The following is an 18646-nucleotide window of genomic DNA, read 5'->3' on the forward strand; positions in this document are numbered from 1 at the left end:
ATCTGTTTGAAAATCAACATTACACAAATCTTGCCTTAGCCCTTGGACACCAGTGAATCAAGGGCAATGTTTCATTCAGACATAAGTATTTCTGGACTACAGTGTTACCAACCAGCCAGGAGGACGTCAGAGTTTAATTTTACACAAGTCTAGAGTGCAACGAGATGTGGTAGTAGGTTGAAACTTTGCCTAGGGTGCTGAAAATTTTTTCAACAGTCCTGATACATTTTGGATTATTTTTTTTCTTAATCTTATCCTTTATATCATTTAAATCTTTCATAGAGATTGTTTTGAAAGATAAACAAATATTATCACTTGAATGACATCCACTAGCAATTAATAACCAAACTTATTCCACAAAATTAGTTGGCATATAAAGTCAATTTTGAGATATGACTTCGAGATTTTAGATTTTTAGGGTTATTGCACACCAAATTAACACAGGTTGCAGACTGACCGTTTCAGAATGTAATGAAATTTGGTATAATAAATGCTTCCATGAGTGTAAAGAAAACCTCCAAATCTTAGGCTATGTTCAATGGTTTTGAAATTATATGCCTTTAAAGCTGCAATTTTTTCACAAAAAAAGTGCTGTTAACTTTTTGTTAAATTGCACTTGCAGCTCACCTAATTTAGCTAGTGAGTTGGGCAATGTCTAATTTAAAATCTTTTTTTTATGGGTTTTCATATGATACATAACACAGCAGCATGTTTCCTTTAAAAAAAAATCTAAACTTTTTTTAAATTTTTTTATAATTTCTCAAAAAGCCAATATATATTTTTTTTAAATGTAAAGAAATTGTTCATACTGTTGTTAATAAATCCCCAAAGTTTTATTTTTGGATCATGATGGGATCACATGCTATAAGAGCTTTAATTTTTAAGTGATTCATGAAAATTCTATTTAAAAATCATCAAACAATATTTTTTCCAGTTCACTACATTAGAGGAATGCATGTTCCTCTTCAGGTGTGTTTGGGGATGAGATTCTATAATAAACTTGAGTGTAAAGATACTCCATGGCGCATAAACTTAAGTGGAAAGATACTCCATGTGGAAAGGTACTTCAATTCTGTTCAATAGGCTGGTCTTTTACATTTTCCTGGACCCCTAAGGGTGGTCCAGGGAAAGGATAGGTTTGGGTGGGCTTTAAATGGTGAAGAAAAGCCCATTGGTTACTACTGTAAATTAAGCCCACTTAAACCTAACCTGTCCCTGGACCATTTATGTCACATTTGAAAAAGTGGAGTGTTTAATTACAGAGGAGTATCAGACTGGGAGAACGTGTGCTGGAAGCAGGAAGGTACAGCAACTTGGAGAACGGTGCTGTGAGGGAGAGACACAGCAGACTGGGAGCAACACTGTACACTTTCTAAACACCTCACACCTCACAATATTGTTTCTAGGCCAAAAGGTTGCAACGTGGTTGCTGGATGACTAAGCTAAGCGACACAAGTGGACAACACAAACACCTGGCCCATCTAGGAATGGCACTGCAGTGGCAAACAGGAGGGCAGATATACAAAAAAAGGCCCCAAACAGCACATCATGCAAAGAAGAAAAAGAATTGCAATGAGGTAGTTGTGTGACTAAGCCAAGCGACACAAACAATTGGCCCATCTAGTAGTGTCACGCAGTGGCTGAATGTCGAAAGTGGGCCACAATTGTTTGGTCCACTCACAGCATCTCCAGCACGCTCCAGTCACTTTTAAAAAAATCTGCAATTGGTGGATTTATACGGCAGTACCCCAGGATTAATACAGCAGTACCCCTGGACTCATACGGCAGTGTCAAGATGGCACTTTTCAAAAACTAGGCCCCAAACAGCACCTCATGCAAAGATGTCGAAGAGGTGCAATGAGGTAACTGTATGACTAAGCCAAGCGACACAAACAATTCCCACTGGAATTATATGTTCAAATCACTGTAATTATACGTCCAAATGACTGGAATTAATTGGCAAGATCACTGTAATTATACGTCCAAATCACTGGAATTAATTGGCAAGATCACTAATTAATAGTTATACGTCCAAATCACTGTAATTATACGTCCAAATCACTGGAATTAATTGGCAAGATCACTGTAATTATACGCCCAAATCACTGGAATTAATTGGCAAGATCACTGTAATTAATAATTATACGTCCAAATCACTGGAATTAAATGTCAAAATCTCGCTATCACCTGCCTAGTGAAGTGGAATCTAGATGAAATTTGGTACCGGGGACACAATGCCTCCATCAATTGTCTAAATCCCACTGCACTAATGGTGGATTCCGGACACACGTCTAACACCAACATAAGTGTCAAGGCCTCAGTTATGAACATAGGCCATGGCCTCAGCCGTTCCTTGCCACTCCGTTTCGTAAATGGCAAGTTTACATTTCTCCTCAGACCATTTAAATTTCTTTTTTTGGGTCTTTTTACTGAACTTTGGCTTTTTGGATTTTACATGCCCTCTACTCTCACATTGGGCATCGGCCTTGGCTGACGACGTTGATGGCATTTCATTGTCTATGTCATGGCTTGTGGCAGCAGCTTCAGCACTAGGAGGAAGTGGTTCTTGTTCTTTCCCTATTTTATCCTTCAAATTTTTGTTCTCCATTATTTTTTTGGAGTTATATAACACAATATGCGGCACAGGAATGACCACTGGTCTGATGCAGGACAACACAGCAACACTGTGAGGGACTTGTTGTTGTTGTTATTATTATTATACGTCAGCAGTGGACATATAGCAGCAGCGTATACCACTGTGCCTGCCTGGTCACTGGAATGACTGATGGCCAGGACACTACCACTGGTCTGATGCAGCACAACACAGCAACACTGTGAGAGACTTGTTGTTGTTGTTATTATTATTATTATTTTTATTATTATTATACGCCAGCAGTGGACATATAGCAGCAGTGTATATCACTGTGACTGCCTGGTCACTGGAATGACTGATGACCAGGACACTACCACTGGTCTGATGCAGCACAACAACACTGTGAGGTTGTTGTTGTTGTTGTTGTTGTTATACATCAGCAGTGGACATATAGCAGCAGCGTATACCACTGTGCCTGCCTGGTCACTGGAATGACTGATGGCCAGGACACTACCACTGGTCTGATGCAGCGCAACACAGCAACACTGTGAAGGACTTGTTGTTGTTGTTATTATACGTCAGCAGTGGACATATAGTAGCAGCGTATACCACTGTGACTGCCTGGTCACTGGAATGACTGATGGCCAGGACACTACCCCTGGTCTGATGAAGGACAACACAGCACCACTGAAAGGGACTTATACAGCTACACTGGATATATGGCAGCAGAGGACACCACCACTGTGACTGGTCACTGGACTGATGCTGCACAAGATACTACCCCTGGTCTGATGCAAGACAACACAGCAAAAATGCAAGGGACTTATACAGCAGCCAGCAGCACTGGGGACATATAGCAGCAGATGACACCAACACTGTGACTGGCTGGACTGATGCAGCACAATACACTGACTACACTGGACAGGACTGAGCAGCACAACACAGCACAAGACTCGCCACCCCACTTTCCCGCCCCCACGTAGACACTGAGGACGGAGACACGTCTCCTCCCTGCACTCTCCGAGAGTGGAGTGAAAATGGCCAAAACATGCGGCTCCTTATATGGAACCCAAATCCCGTGAGAATCCGACAGCGGGATGATGACGTTTTGCCTCGCTCGGGTTTCTGAGTCAGGCGGGAAAACCCGAGCCGGGCTCGGAACCGGATTCAGAGCGTGAAGTTCGGTACGGTTCGGTTCTCTGAGACCCGAACCCGCTCATCTCTACTTTTAAGATGTTACCTCCGCACTTTCACCTGAGGCTGAAAAGTGGATATTTGTGTGTGGGTTGGGGAGGAGGGGCCAGGGTGAATAGGCTAAAGTTTTGCCTAGGGTGGCAAAAAACCTTGCACCAGCCCTGCTTACATGTGAGATCAAGCAAATTAGGTTCAAACAACACAGTATAATGTACTGTACAAAGAAATACTAATAACTTCTTAATTAAAAAAACCCAAAAGGTATAAAAGGGTGATTGGCTGGTGCAATTTATCACTCACAGTGAAATTTATCACTCATTGATAAATAAGGGCAATAGTTTTTACTAGGTAAAGATGGAGAGATAACTTTTGCATCTACCTTTACGTCTTTATCAAAGTTTATATATGGACATAAGCATGCACATTTTTGGTGATCCTGTGCACTACTTAAATGTGTATATTACGCTCAAGAAATAGAGATATATCCAGCTGTAAATTAGTGATACAAAAACATATGGGGCCTGATTCAGATGTGGTTAGAGTTACTTACAATGCTGCTTCTGGGGCAGATGTATTAAGCCTGGAGAAGTGATGAAGAAGCGATAAGTGGAAGGTGATAATGCACCAGCCAATCAGCTCCTAACTGTCATTTTTCAAACCCGTAATGATTGGCTGGTGCGTTATCACCTTCCACTTATCACTGCTTTATCACTTCTTCTGGCTTAATACATCTGCACCTCTTCTGTATAGTACTGCAGCAGGAGGCGTTTAGTACAAGTAGAAATCTCCTGCTGCAGTAGTCATCTGGCCTGCATCCTAGGATGCAGAATTGGATCACTAACCTACCATCGGGCAGCTTGCAACACCCATGGGAATAGGTCCTGCGCATGCACAAATGAATGAACATTGGTACTTTACGGCATGCGCCTGGACCTGAATGAGGTCCACAGTGTAAGAAATTAACATTTAATTAAGATGTGCGGCTAGTGCATATCAAGTGGTGCCTGTCACTGGTCACTGTACCTCTCCATATGTAATACCCTGATGAGCTTGCCTATTGTATCAGACTAATCCTTGATTTTATTTCATTATGTCATTGTTTAGTATGAAGCTTTGAAGATTGGTGATGTCAAAATTCTCTCACATCTTTAGTTTAACCACAATCTATTTTTCTATTTTCCTGGTAAACTAAATATAACTTTGGTCACCTGCAAACACAGACATATTAATTTCACTTCCTTATTTTAAACTTCATACCACTACGTTACATAGGAGCCCCAGAACATCTCAGTATATCACCAACAACTCTAGTGCAGTTGCTAGGTAGATTTATAAAACCTGATAAAGATAGAAATGATATACATACCTCTGTGAATCTAACATTGACTCCTGTTGTTTCCACCATGTGAAGAAAAGACGAAAGATGATGAAAACTTAGAATTATATACACTGGGACCATACGTCTTGTCGCTGCTTCATACAGGTCCAAGAAAATATCCGGGTCTGTGAATAAGTCCATGACAACAGCAATCACCTGAAAATAAAAAATAATCAATATGTGTTAACTTATTTGTAGGCAACTAGTTAATTGTATACTTTCCAAGAGAAAGAGTATTTTGGTAAAAGGAACAGGATAACTTCCATCAATATGGATGATGTACAGTAATTAGTTGGTATACAGATATTTTTAATTTACATTTTTATTTAACAAAAAGTACACAGGTGTTTTTAATTATTAATATTAATATTCAGAATAATATCTTTCAAGTGGTATTAAGGTGCATTAACTAAAATATAACCTGCCACATAAATCCCATTAGCCATCAATCTCTTAATTTTTAAATGAGGCTTATTTGAATATTGTTCCTACAGAATAAAGGCTGTAATTCTCTACAACTATGTTCATCTTTCCAGTGATGCTTCTTGTATGGCTCTGACTTACACACGGAGAGATTTTAACTATGAGAGATTTTGAGTGTTTTCCCTTGAACTGGCAGTAGAAGATTTTGACTAACTTTTCCAGCGATTTTGGCTATAAGCGATTTTGGCTAACTCATTTAAGCAAGGGGATGCTTTTTCATTTCCAGCGACCTAGCCAAAATTGACTTGCCTGCACAGTCTATTTTTAGCAGCGATAGCGACCTGGCGGGGACGCGCATCGCTATCGCTGGCTGTGTACACACAGAGCGATATGCACTAACTTTCTGAGCGATTTTGACTATATAGTCAAAATCGCTCAGCTATATCGCTCCATGTGTATGGACCTTAAACTAAACTAAGCACACATAATCAAGGATCCCTGTGAAGCCTGCAAATGTATTTTTTTTTGTCATGTCCTTTTCCATCCAAAACTTATGTTTTTGTTTTGGGTGGTATTATCCTTTAGCAAATCACTAAACCCCTCCAACCCTATAAACCATGTAGTATGTACAGTATTAACCTTATAGCTCTGTTAAAACAGTGTAATAGAACCAGGGATAGTTTAGTAGTAGTAGTATTAGTAGTAGTAGTAATAATAATAATAATAATAATAATAATTTATTATTATTATTATTATTATTATTATTATTATAATAATAATAATAATATTTATTTATATATATAACCATTTGACATGGTCGCTATTTCATCAAATGTAACAATGATAGTTCTTGAATAATCTATACTGAACACTTGAATCATAGCATATGAAAACTGCAATTGCACTCAATTGAGCTGCTGTGACATCACTGCTAGCCTGTCATCCACAATCTGCAGTCTCAGATAGATACTCTAAGTACCTCCCTCCTAACATGGCAAATTGCAGCTACTGTATGAAGCTGTTTGATAGAATAGTTAAGTATAAACAATATATTTATTTCAGGCACAATATCTAATTCAATAGTGTACAGCTTTACCATCTGCATTAAAATCTATTAAGGTCTGTCCTGTCTCCAACATGAACGCACAGTGGGTGCTCCCACTGCAGCGTGCTGGGACAGACCATAGGGGTCTATTTACTAAGCCTTAGATGGAGATAAAGTCAACAGCGGTAAAGTGCCAGCCAATCCGCTCCTAACTAACATGTCACAGGCTGGGTTTGTAAAAATGACAGGAGCTGATTGGCTAGTACTTTATCTCCTTTAACTTTATCTCCATCCAAGGCTTATTAAATAGACCCCTAAGTTGGAGAACTGCTCTGTGCCGGAAAGGGAATCTTCAGTATATAGCGGGGAGTCAGCGGGACAAAGCGGGGAAAGGAGTGGGACACTGCAGGGGTGACGGCAGAGTGTAGGGTGGAGCAGTGGGCAGACTGAGGTGACCCTGGATATGCCAAGTCCCATTAATTTTATATAATAATGCTGAATACTGGTTTTACTTGTTCTTACAGATTTATCTGGGATATCACAGAATTAATGAAGTAACTCAAAATAACACTTGCTTGAAGGTAGAGACCATGCATTACTTATCGCTTATATTTCTGGAAGCGAAACAGACAGGGGTGCTTCCCATTTCTTCTCAATGATCACTAGGACATGCTCCTACAGAGCCCTTGTCCCGGCGACTCACTAATGGTAGTTCACAGCTGTGCAAACAAAGAAGATTCCTTATTGCCACACATTGCAGTGATAAGGAAGCTTTATTTTCGGGGGCTGAAAGATTGATTTCTCTGGCGTCCTAGTGGATGCTGGGAACTCCGTAAGGACCATAGGGAATAGCGGCTCCGCAGGAGACTGGGCACAAAAGTAAAAGCTTTATGACTAGCTGGTGTGCACTGGCTCCTCCCCCTATGACCCTCCTCCACGCCTCAGTTAGATTTTTGTGCCCGGCCGAGAAGGGTGCATGCTAGGTAGCTCTCCTGAGCGGCTTAGAGTAAAAGTTTAAATAGGTTTTTTATTTTCAGTGAGACCTGCTGGCAACAGGCTCACTGCATCGTGGGACTAAGGGGAGAAGAAGCGAACTCACCTGCATGCAGAGTGGATTGGGCTTCTTGGCTACTGGACATTAGCTCCAGAGGGACGATCACAGGCTCAGCTTGGATGGGTCCCGGAGCCGCGCCGCCGGCCCCCTTACAGAGCCAGAAGAGCGAAGAGGTCCGGAAAAATCGGCGGCAGAAGACGTTCCTGTCTTCAATAAGGTAGCGCACAGCACTGCAGCTGTGCGCCATTGCTCTCAGCACACTTCACACTCCGGTCACTGAGGGTGCAGGGCGCTGGGGGGGAGCGCCCTGAGACGCAATAAAACACGTTTTAAACCTTATATGGCAAAAGAAATGCATCACATATAGCTCCTGGGCTATATGGATGCATTTAACCTCTGCCAGTTTTCCTAAAAAAAGCGGGAGAAAAGGCCGCCGAAAACGGGGCGGAGCCTATCTCCTCAGCACACAAGCGCCATTTTCCCTCACAGCTCCGCTGGAAGGACGGCTCCCTGACTCTCCCCTGCAGTCCTGCTACAGAATCAGGGTAAAACAAGAGAGGGGGGGCACTAATTGGCAGATAATACAAATACAGCAGCTATAGAAGGGAGAAACACTTATATAAGGTTATCCCTGTATATATATAGCGCTCTGGTGTGTGCTGGCAAACTCTCCCTCTGTCTCCCCAAAGGGCTCGTGGGGTCCTGTCCTCTATCAGAGCATTCCCTGTGTGTGTGCTGTGTGTCGGTACGATTATGTCGACATGTATGAGGAGGAAAATGATGTGGAGGCGGAGCAATTGCCTGTAATAGTGATGTCACCCCCTAGGGAGTCGACACCTGACTGGATGGTCGTATGGAAGGAATTACGTGACAGTGTCAGCACTTTGCAAAAAACTGTTGACGACATGAGACAGCCGGCAAATCAGTTAGTGCCTGTCCAGGCGTCTCAAACACCGTCAGGGGCTCTAAAGCGACCGTTACCTCAGATGGTCGACACAGACCCAGACACGGATACTGACTCCAGCGTCGACGGTGACGAGACAAACGTAATGTCCAGTAGGGCCACACGATACATGATCACGGCAATGAAGGAGGCTTTGAACATTTCTGATACTACAAGTACCACAAAAAGGGGTATTATGTGGGGTGTGAAAAAACTATCCATAGTTTTTCCTGAATCAGATGAATTAAATGAGGTGTGTGACAAAGCGTGGGTTTCCCCTGATAAAAAACTGCTGATTTCTAATAAATTATTGGCATTATACCCTTTCCCGCCAGAGGTTAGGGCGCGTTGGGAAACACCCCCTAGGGTAGATAAGGCGCTCACACGTTTATCAAAACAAGTGGCGTTGCCGTCTCCTGATACGGCCGCCCTCAAGGAACCAGCTGATAGAAAGCTGGAAAATATCCTAAAGGGTATATACACACATACTGGTGTTATACTACGACCAGCAATCGCCTCAGCCTGGATGTGCAGCGCTGGAGTGGCTTGGTCGGATTCCCTGACTGAAAATATTGATACCCTGGATAGGGACAGTATATTATTGACTATAGAGCATTTAAAATATGGAAGTTTTGCCGTATAAAGGGGAGGAGTTATTTGGGGTCGGTCTATCGGACCTGGTGGCCACGGCGACGGCTGGGAAATCCACCTTTTTACCCCAGGTCACCTCTCAGCAGAAAAAGACACCGTCTTTTCAAACTCAGTCCTTTCGTTCCCATAAGGGCAAGCGGGCAAAAGGCCACTCATTTCTGCCCCGGGGCAGAGGAAGGGGAAAAAGACTGCAGCAGGCAGCCTCTTCCCAGGATCAGAAGCCCTCCCCCGCTTCTGCCAAGTCTTCAGCATGACGCTGGGGCTTTACAAGCGGACTCAGGCACGGTGGGGGCCCGTCTCAAAAATTTCAATGCGCAGTGGGCTCACTCGCAAGTGGACCCCTGGATCCTGCAGGTAGTATCACAGGGGTACAAATTGGAATTCGAGACGTCTCCCCCTCGCCGGTTCCTGAAGTCTGCTCTACCAACGTCTCCCTCCGACAGGGAGGCAGTATTGGAAGCTATTCACAAGCTGTATTCCCAGCAGGTGATAATCAAGGTACCCCTCCTACAACAGGGAAAGGGGTATTACTCCACGCTGTTTGTGGTACCGAAGCCGGACGGCTCGGTGAGACCGATTTTAAATCTGAAATCATTGAACACTTACATAAAAAGGTTCAAATTCAAGATGGAGTCACTCAGAGCAGTGATAGCGAACCTGGAAGAAGGGGACTATATGGTGTCTCTGGACATCAAAGATGCTTATCTCCATGTCCCAATCTACCCTTCTCACCAAGGGTACCTCAGGTTTGTGGTACAAAACTGTCATTATCAGTTTCAGACGCTGCCGTTTGGATTGTCCACGGCACCACGGGTCTTTACCAAGGTAATGGCCGAAATGATGATTCTTCTTCGAAGAAAAGGCGTCTTAATTATCCCTTACTTGGACAATCTCCTGATAAGGGCAAGGTCCAGGGAACAGTTAGAGGTCGGAGTAGCACTATCTCAGGTAGTGCTACGTCAGCACGGGTGGATTCTAAATATTCCAAAATCGCAGCTGATTCCAACAACACGTCTACTGTTCCTAGGGATGATTCTGGACACAGTCCAGAAAAAGGTGTTTCTCCTGGAGGAGAAGGCCAGGGAGTTATCCGAGCTAGTCAGGAACCTCCTGAAACCAGGACAAGTGTCAGTGCATCAATGCACAAGGGTCCTGGGAAAGATGGTGGCTTCTTAAGAAGCGATTCCATTCGGAAGATTCCATGCAAGAACTTTTCAGTGGGATCTGCTGGACAAATGGTCCGGATCGCATCTTCAGATGCATCAGCGGATAACCCTATCTCCAAGGACAAGGGTGTCTCTCCTGTGGTGGTTGCAGAGTGCTTATCTTCTAGAGGGCCGCAGATTCGGCATTCAGGACTGGATTCTGGTGACCACGGATGCCAGCCTGAGAGGCTGGGGAGCAGTCACACAGGGAAGAAATTTCCAGGGCTTGTGGTCAAGCATGGAAACGTCTCTTCACATAAATATCCTGGAACTAAGGGCAATTTACAATGCCCTAAGTCAAGCAAGGCCTCTGCTTCAGGGTCAGTCGGTATTGATCCAATCGGACAACATCACGGCAGTCGCCCACGTAAACAGACAGGGCGGCACAAGAAGCAGGAGGGCAATGGCAGAAGCTGCAAGAATTCTTCGCTGGGCGGAAAATTATGTGACAGCACTGTCAGCGGTGTTCATTCCGGGAGTGGACAACTGGGAAGCAGACTTCCTCAGCAGACACGACCTCCACCCGGGGGAGTGGGGACTTCACCCAGAAGTCTTCCACGTGATTGTAAACCGTTGGGAAAAACCAAAGGTGGACATGATGGCGTCTCGTCTCAACAAGAAACTAGACAGATATTGCGCCAGGTCAAGGGACCCTCAGGCGATAGCGGTGGACGCTCTGGTAACACCGTGGGTGTACCAGTCAGTGTATGTGTTCCCTCCTCTGCCTCTCATACCCAAAGTATTGAGAATCATAAGAAGGAGAGGAGTAAGAACTATACTCGTGGCTCCGGATTGGCCAAGGAGGACTTGGTACCCGGAACTTCAAGAGATGCTCACGGAGGACCCGTGGCCTCTACCTCTAAGAAAGGACCTGCTCCAGCAGGGACCTTGTCTGTTCCAAGACTTACCGCGTCTGCGTTTGACGGCATGGAGGTTGAACGCCGGATCCTGAAGGAAAAAGGCATTCCAGATGAAGTCATCCCTACCCTGATCAAGGCCAGGAAGGATGTAACCGCGAAACATTATCACCGCATTTGGCGAAAATATGTTGCGTGGTGTGAGGCCAAGAAGGCCCCTACAGAGGAATTTCAACTGGGTCGTTTCCTGCATTTCCTGCAAACAGGACTATCTATGGGCCTAAAATTAGGGTCCATTAAGGTTCAAATTTCGGCCCTGTCAATATTCTTCCAAAAAGAACTGGCTTCAGTGCCTGAAGTTCAGACGTTTGTCAAAGGGGTACTGCATATACAGCCTCCTTTTGTGCCTCCAGTGGCACCTTGGGATCTCAATGTAGTGTTGAGTCTCCTAAAGTCACATTGGTTTGAACCACTCACCACTGTGGAATTAAAATATCTCACATGGAAAGTGGTCATGCTGTTAGCCCTGGCTTCAGCCAGGCGTGTCTCAGAATTGGCGGCTTTATCATATAAAAGCCCTTACCTAATTTTTCATTCAGACAGGGCAGAACTGAGGACTCGCCCTCAATTTCTCCCTAAGGTGGTTTCAGCGTTTCACATGAACCAGCCTATTGTGGTGCCTGCGGCTACTAGGGACTTGGAGGACTCCAAGTTGCTGGACGTAGTCAGGGCCCTGAAAATATATGTTTCCAGGACGGCTGGAGTCAGAAAATCTGACTCGCTGTTTATCCTGTATGCACCCAACAAGCTGGGTGCTCCTGCTTCTAAGCAGACGATTGCTCGTTGGATTTGTAGTACGATTCAGCTTGCACATTCTGTGGCAGGCCTGCCACAGCCAAAATCTGTAAAAGCCCATTCCACAAGGAAGGTGGGCTCATCTTGGGCGGCTGCCCGAGGGGGTCTCGGCTTTACAACTTTGCCGAGCAGCTACTTGGTCAGGGGCAAACACGTTTGCTAAATTTTACAAATTCGATACCCTGGCTGAGGAGGACCTGGAGTTCTCTCATTCGGTGCTGCAGAGTCATCCGCACTCTCCCGCCCGTTTGGGAGCTTTGGTATAATCCCCATGGTCCTTACGGAGTTCCCAGCATCCACTAGGACGTCAGAGAAAATAAGAATTTACTTACCGATAATTCTATTTCTCATAGTCCGTAGTGGATGCTGGGCGCCCATCCAATACTTGCAATACTTGTATATAGTTATTGTTACAAAAATCGGGTTGTTTATTGTTGTGAGCCATCTTTTCAGAGGCTCCTACGTTTATCATACTGTTAACTGGGTTCAGATCACAAGTTGTACGGTGTGATTGGTGTGGCTGGTATGAGTCTTACCCGGGATTCAAGATCCTTCCTTATTATGTACGCTCGTCCGGGCACAGTATCCTAACTGAGGCTTGGAGGAGGGTCATAGGGGGAGGAGCCAGTGCACACCAGCTAGTCATAAAGCTTTTACTTTTGTGCCCAGTCTCTTGCGGAGCCGCTATTCCCCATGGTCCTTACGGAGTTCCCAGCATCCACTACGGACTATGAGAAATAGAATTATCGGTAAGTAAATTCTTATTTTTAACAATTAGTCAAATTGTCCCCCACAAGATAAAAACAAAACTACATTACCCCCCACAGGAAAAATATAAAACCACATTGTCCCCCACAGAAAAAAAAATCACATTGTCCCCCACAGGGAAAAAATAAAATCGCATTGTCCTCCACAGGAAACAGAATAAAACCACATTGTTTCACACAGGAAAAAAAAAAATCCCATTGTCCGCCATTGAAAAAAAATGAAACCAAATTGTTCCCAAGTGGAAAAAAATCCACATGGGCCACACAGAACTAAATATTTGCCTCCAGTCCCCAACAGAAGACTTACCTGACACGTAAGTTCGCTTAAGAAGATAAGAGGAGCTCCCAGTCCCTCCCTGCTCTCAGCTGCTTGGCCATCGGTGATCCAGCAGTGGCTGCAGCATCAATGCAGAGTGCAGACTCCACTCCAGAAGAGCACTGCACTGGCAGGATGTCAGGCAATGATGTGAACTATGATGTCACGGCATAGACCACATACAGGAAGCTTGAACTGGCGGTGAGGTTGCTGCCAGCACCACCATTCTTGGTCAGTAGAGTGTCCCGGCGGTGACCACATTGGTCCTCCAGCCATCCATGCTTCTCTGTGCCCCCCTGACAGATGGCACTCAGAGGCAAATGCTTCCATTGTCTCCGGACCCCCAACTCCAAATGCTGGAGGTAACTTATTAATAAACTATTGACTTCATGACACTATAAATCATCCCATACCCTGCAATTTTACCAACAATTTTTACCAATCAATGCAACATTTTAGGGAATGCATCAGCTGGCCACACTGATGTGTAATCTGGGTACTGTACTTAGGGGTCTATTTACTAAGCATTGGAAAGAGATAAAGTGGATGGAGATAAAGTTACCAGCCAATCAACTCCTAATTGCCATGTTACAGGCTGTGTCTGAAAACTGACAGGAGCTGGTTAGCTGGTATCTCCGTCCACCTCATCTCCATTCAAAGCTTAAATCTTAAGGGGGGTACACACGGAGCGACGTTTACTTAATTTCTAAGTAATATGACTAGATTGCTTAGAAATTAAGACCACATTGCTCCGTGTGAAGGGGTGCCAGCAACAGTGATGCACGGTCCAGCGCGTCGCTATCGCCGGTGCTAGATTGACCTGCATGCAGTCACAATCTAGCAGGTCGCTCATTTCACCGCTGGGTGAAATGAGCGGCCCCCCCGTGTCGTCCCCTCCCTCATCAGCACATCGCGCTGTGCTGAGCGGGGGGAGAGATGTGTGCTGAGCGGTTCGCTCAGCACACATCTCCCTCCACATCCCCCATATGTACGGTCCTTTACAGGATTCTATATGCTTAGCCATTTACCAAACTGGTTACTACAAGATATAATCTCCCAAGTGTGAGGTTGCTCACATCTTTTCTATATTAACGTCGGGATCAACCTACATAAAAGGAGATTTATGGTAGACTTACCATAGTTAAATCTCTTTCTGCGAGGTACACTGGATTACACAGGGAATAGATTGGGGTGTAGAGTTGGAGCTTGATCCGAGGCACCAACAGTCTAAAGCTTTGACTGTTGCCAGGATGCACTGCACCGCCTCCTCTATAACCCCGTCTCCGGGCACTGGAGCTCAGTTTCGTTAACCAGTCCAATGCAGTAGCAGGTAAAAGAGACCGTAGATGTTAGTCACATAGAACCACATTCTCATGACAGGAGAAGAGACCAGCGGCTAATGCCATACAAACCCAAAGAAGCTAAGAGGTACACCCTGTGGAATCCAGTGTACCTCGCAGAAAGAGATTTAACTATGGTAAGTCTACCATAAATCTCCTTTTCTGCATTGGGGTACACTGGGATTCCACAGGGAATACATCAGGGATGTCCTAAAGCAGTTCCTCATGGGAGGGGATGCACCGTAGCGGGCACAAGAACCTGGCGTCCAAAGGAAGCACCCTGGGAGGCGGAAGTATCGAAGGCATAGAACCTAATGAACGTGATCACTGAGGACCACGTAGATGCTTTGCACAATTGTTCAATGGACGTGCCTCGGCGGGCCGCCCAAGAAGGTCCACCAGACCGAGTAGAATAGGCTTTGATAGCAGCAGGAGCTGGAAGTCCAGCCTGCGCATAAGCTTGTGTAATCACCATTCTAATCCATCTGGCCAAGGTTTGCTTATTCGCAGGCCAGCCACGTTTTTGAAAACCAAAAAGTACAAAAAGGGTATCTGACCTCCTGATAGAGGCAGTCCTCTCCACATAAATACGGAGAGCCCAAACCACATCCAAAGACCGCTCTTTGGAGGACAAACCAGAAGAGATAAAAGCCGGAACCACAATCTCTTGGTTAAGATGGAGAGATGACACCACCTTAGGGAGATAACCGGGGCGAGTTCGAAAAACTGTCCGGTCACGGTGAAAAATCAGAAAGGGCGGACGACAGGACAAAGCGCCTAGGTCCGAATAGACAAATGAAAAACGACCTTAAGTGTAAGGCATTTAAGGTCCACAGACTCAAGAGGTTCAAATGGAGACTCTTGTAGGGCATCCAAAACAACAGACAGATCCCATGTAGTCACAGGCGGGACATAGGGAGTCTGAATCCGTAAAAACACCCTGAGTGAAAATATGAACGTCAGGAATAGATGCAATTTTCCTCTGATACCACACCGACAAGGCAGATATATGAACCTTGAGAGAGGCCAGACGAAGGCCTAAGTCTAGGCCTTGTTGCAGAAAAGCCAAAAGTCTGGAAGTTATGAAAGGATACACAGCATAATTCTTACCAGCACACCAGGTGAAATAAGAAATCCAAACCCTGTAATAAATCCGAGCTGAAGCCAGTTTACGGGCTTTTAACATAGTTTGGATGACCGCCTCAGAGAATACTTTGGCTCTCAGGTGTGATGCTTCAAGAGCCACGCCGTCAAAGCCAGTCTGGCCAGGTCCGGGTAGACACAAGGGCCCTGAACGAGGAGGTCTGGGTGTTGAGGAAGTAGAATAGGATGCTCGATCCATAGACCTTGCAGGTCTGAGAACCACTGCCGCCTGAGCCACGCTGTAGCGACTAGAAGTAGTATACCTCCTTCTTCCTTAAACTTCCATAGTACCCTGGGCAGGAGTGACACTGGAGGGAACACGTATGGCAGCCGAAAGTTCCATGGAATTGCCAGTGCATCCACGAACGCTGCTTGAGGGTCCCTTGTCCTTGATCCGAAGACTGGAACTTTTTGATTGTGTCGAGACGCCATCAGGTCTACATCTGGTAGGTCCCACTTGTCCACCAGGAGTTGAAAGACTTTCGGATGAAGACTCCACTCTCCGGGGTGTACGTCCTGACGACTGAGGAAATCCGCTTCCCAGTTGAGGACTCCGGGAATGAACACTTCTGATATTGCTGGCAGATGGCGTTCCGCCCAATGAAGGATTTTTGACACTTCCATCATTGCCACGCGGCTTTGAGTGCCGCCTTGATGATTTATGTATGCCACCGTGGTGGCGTTGTCTGACTGTACTTGGACAGGCCTGCTCTGTACCAGAGGCAGGGCAAGAGTCAAGGCATTGAACATTTGCCATCAATTCCAGAATGTTTATCGGGAGGAGAGATTCCTCCCTGGTCCACCAACCTTGGAGAGAGTTCTGCTCCAGCACCGTGCCCCATCCCGCAGGCTGGCGTCCGTAGTCAGTAGGACCCAGTCGGGAATCCAAAAGGGATGGTTCCTGCTCAGCTGTCATTTATGTAGCCACCAGCTCAGTGACAGACGGACCTCTGGAGTCAAGGAGATCATTTGAGACCTGCTCCGATGAGGTAGGCCGTCCCACTTTGAAAGGATCAACCTTTGCAGAGGGTGGGAATGAAATTGAGCGTACTCTACCATGTCGAAAGCTGACACTATGAGGCCTAGTACTTGCATTGCCGAGTGTATCGACACTCATGGGCAAGAAAGTTAGCATCTGATCCTGTCCTGAAGTTTCAGGACTTTCTCCGGAGGCAGAAACAGTCTTTAGCTGTGTGTGTCCATTTATGCCCCCAGGTGCACCATACTACGAGCAGGGACCAGTGAGGACTTCTTCCAGTTGATGAGCCACCCGTGGGCTTGCAGGAATTGTACCATCAGTTCCAGATGATGGAGGAGAACCTCTTGGGAGTTCACCAGGATCAGCAAGTCGTCCAGATACGGCGGGATCCTGAAACCCTGATGGCGGAGAAGAGCCATCATCATGGCCATGACCTTGGTGACAATCCGAGGGGCCGTGTCTAATCCAAATGGCAGAGCCTGGAATTGATAATGTAGGTTGCCAATAGCAAATCGCAGATATTGCTGATGCAAAATGGCAATAGGATTATGCAGGTAAGCATCCTGTATGTCCAGGGATACCATATAGTCCTTGGGTCCCATGGCCAGCAAAATAGAGCGCAGGGTTTCCATACGGAATTTGGACACACTCACAAATTTGTTCAAAGATTTGAGATTGAGTATAGGCTGGAAGGACCCGTTGGGTTTTGGAACTAGAAACATAGTCAAATAGTATCCCCTACCTATCTGGGACAGAGGTACCGGTACTACCACTCCTGTGTCCAGGAGGGATCGTACAACCAGGTGTAGAGCCTGCGCTTTCAACGGATACGAAGGAAGAACCATCATACAGAACTGGTGAGGGGGACGTCTCTTAAAAGAGACTGCGTATCCTGTGATAGACAATTTCTTGCACCCATGCATCTGAAGTGGTCTTTAACCAGATCTGGGCGAATTGTAGAAGTCGGCCTCCCACCCTGGGATCCCCCAGGAGGAGGCCTGCCCCGTCATGCAGCGGGCTTGTCCTGTTTGGAAGCAGGCTGATGGGCAGCACGTGACTGTTTAGATTTGGGCTTAGTGGCTTTGGAAGTACGAGCCTGTCTCGGTATGTCTGACCCTTTGCTTTTCCTGGAGAACGAAAGGAATGAAAGATGGTACTCTTAGCCTTTGGAGAAGAAGGATTAGTACTTGGGGGAAACGCAGTCTTGGCAGACGCCAAGTCAGTCACAATTTTGTTCAGATCTTCCCTAAAGAAGATGTCTCCCTTAAAAGGGAGCACCTCCAGCATCTATTTGGAGTCCAGGTCCATCTTCCAGGACCTCAACCACAGAATACGGCGAGCCAGTATAGACGTGGTAGATGCCTTGGCCGCCATACCACCTGCCTCCAAGGACACCTCCTGAATATAGTGGGAGGCAGTGGTAATATGAGACAGATATTGCCTGGCAGTGTCAGATATATCCTGAGGTAGCTCATCCTCTATTGCCTGAACCCTTGCTTTATTCCTTTTGCGGCCCAAGAGGCTGCTATAGTGGGTCTATGTACAGCACCTGTAAGGGAGTAAATAGATTTCAGGCATCCCTCCGCACGCTTATCCGTTGGCTCCTTCAGTGAGGTGGCAGTGGTGACAGGCAGAGTAGATGACACCACAAGACGGGCGAATGAGAATCCACCTGCGGTGGATTTTCCCATTTGTTACTCAACTCAGCAGGGATAGGATAATGAGCTAGCATCTTTTTAGACAGGGAGAATTTCTTTACGGGAGAAGACCAGGATTCCTGACGTATGTCAATTAAATGGTCAGAATGCGGTAAGACTACTTTAGCAACCTTCTGACGTTTAAACTTTTTCTTAGACGCGGTAGTTGGAACTACCTCATCATTGATTTGTAGAATCAGCTGAAT

General features: G+C 45.6%; 1 protein-coding gene across 1 annotated transcript in view; it reads right to left on the reverse strand.

Annotated features, from left to right (window-relative positions):
• Positions 1–18646, reverse strand: part of FAM83E (family with sequence similarity 83 member E) — a 199031-nt gene that overhangs the window by 153822 nt on the left and 26563 nt on the right. The window contains exon 3 of the mRNA XM_063942758.1: positions 5154–5321. Coding sequence (XP_063798828.1) covers positions 5154–5321 — 168 coding nt within the window. The remainder of the gene's footprint in view (positions 1–5153; positions 5322–18646) is intronic.

This window comes from Pseudophryne corroboree, chromosome 10, assembly GCF_028390025.1.
Source record: "Pseudophryne corroboree isolate aPseCor3 chromosome 10, aPseCor3.hap2, whole genome shotgun sequence".
NCBI lineage: Eukaryota > Metazoa > Chordata > Amphibia > Anura > Myobatrachidae > Pseudophryne > Pseudophryne corroboree.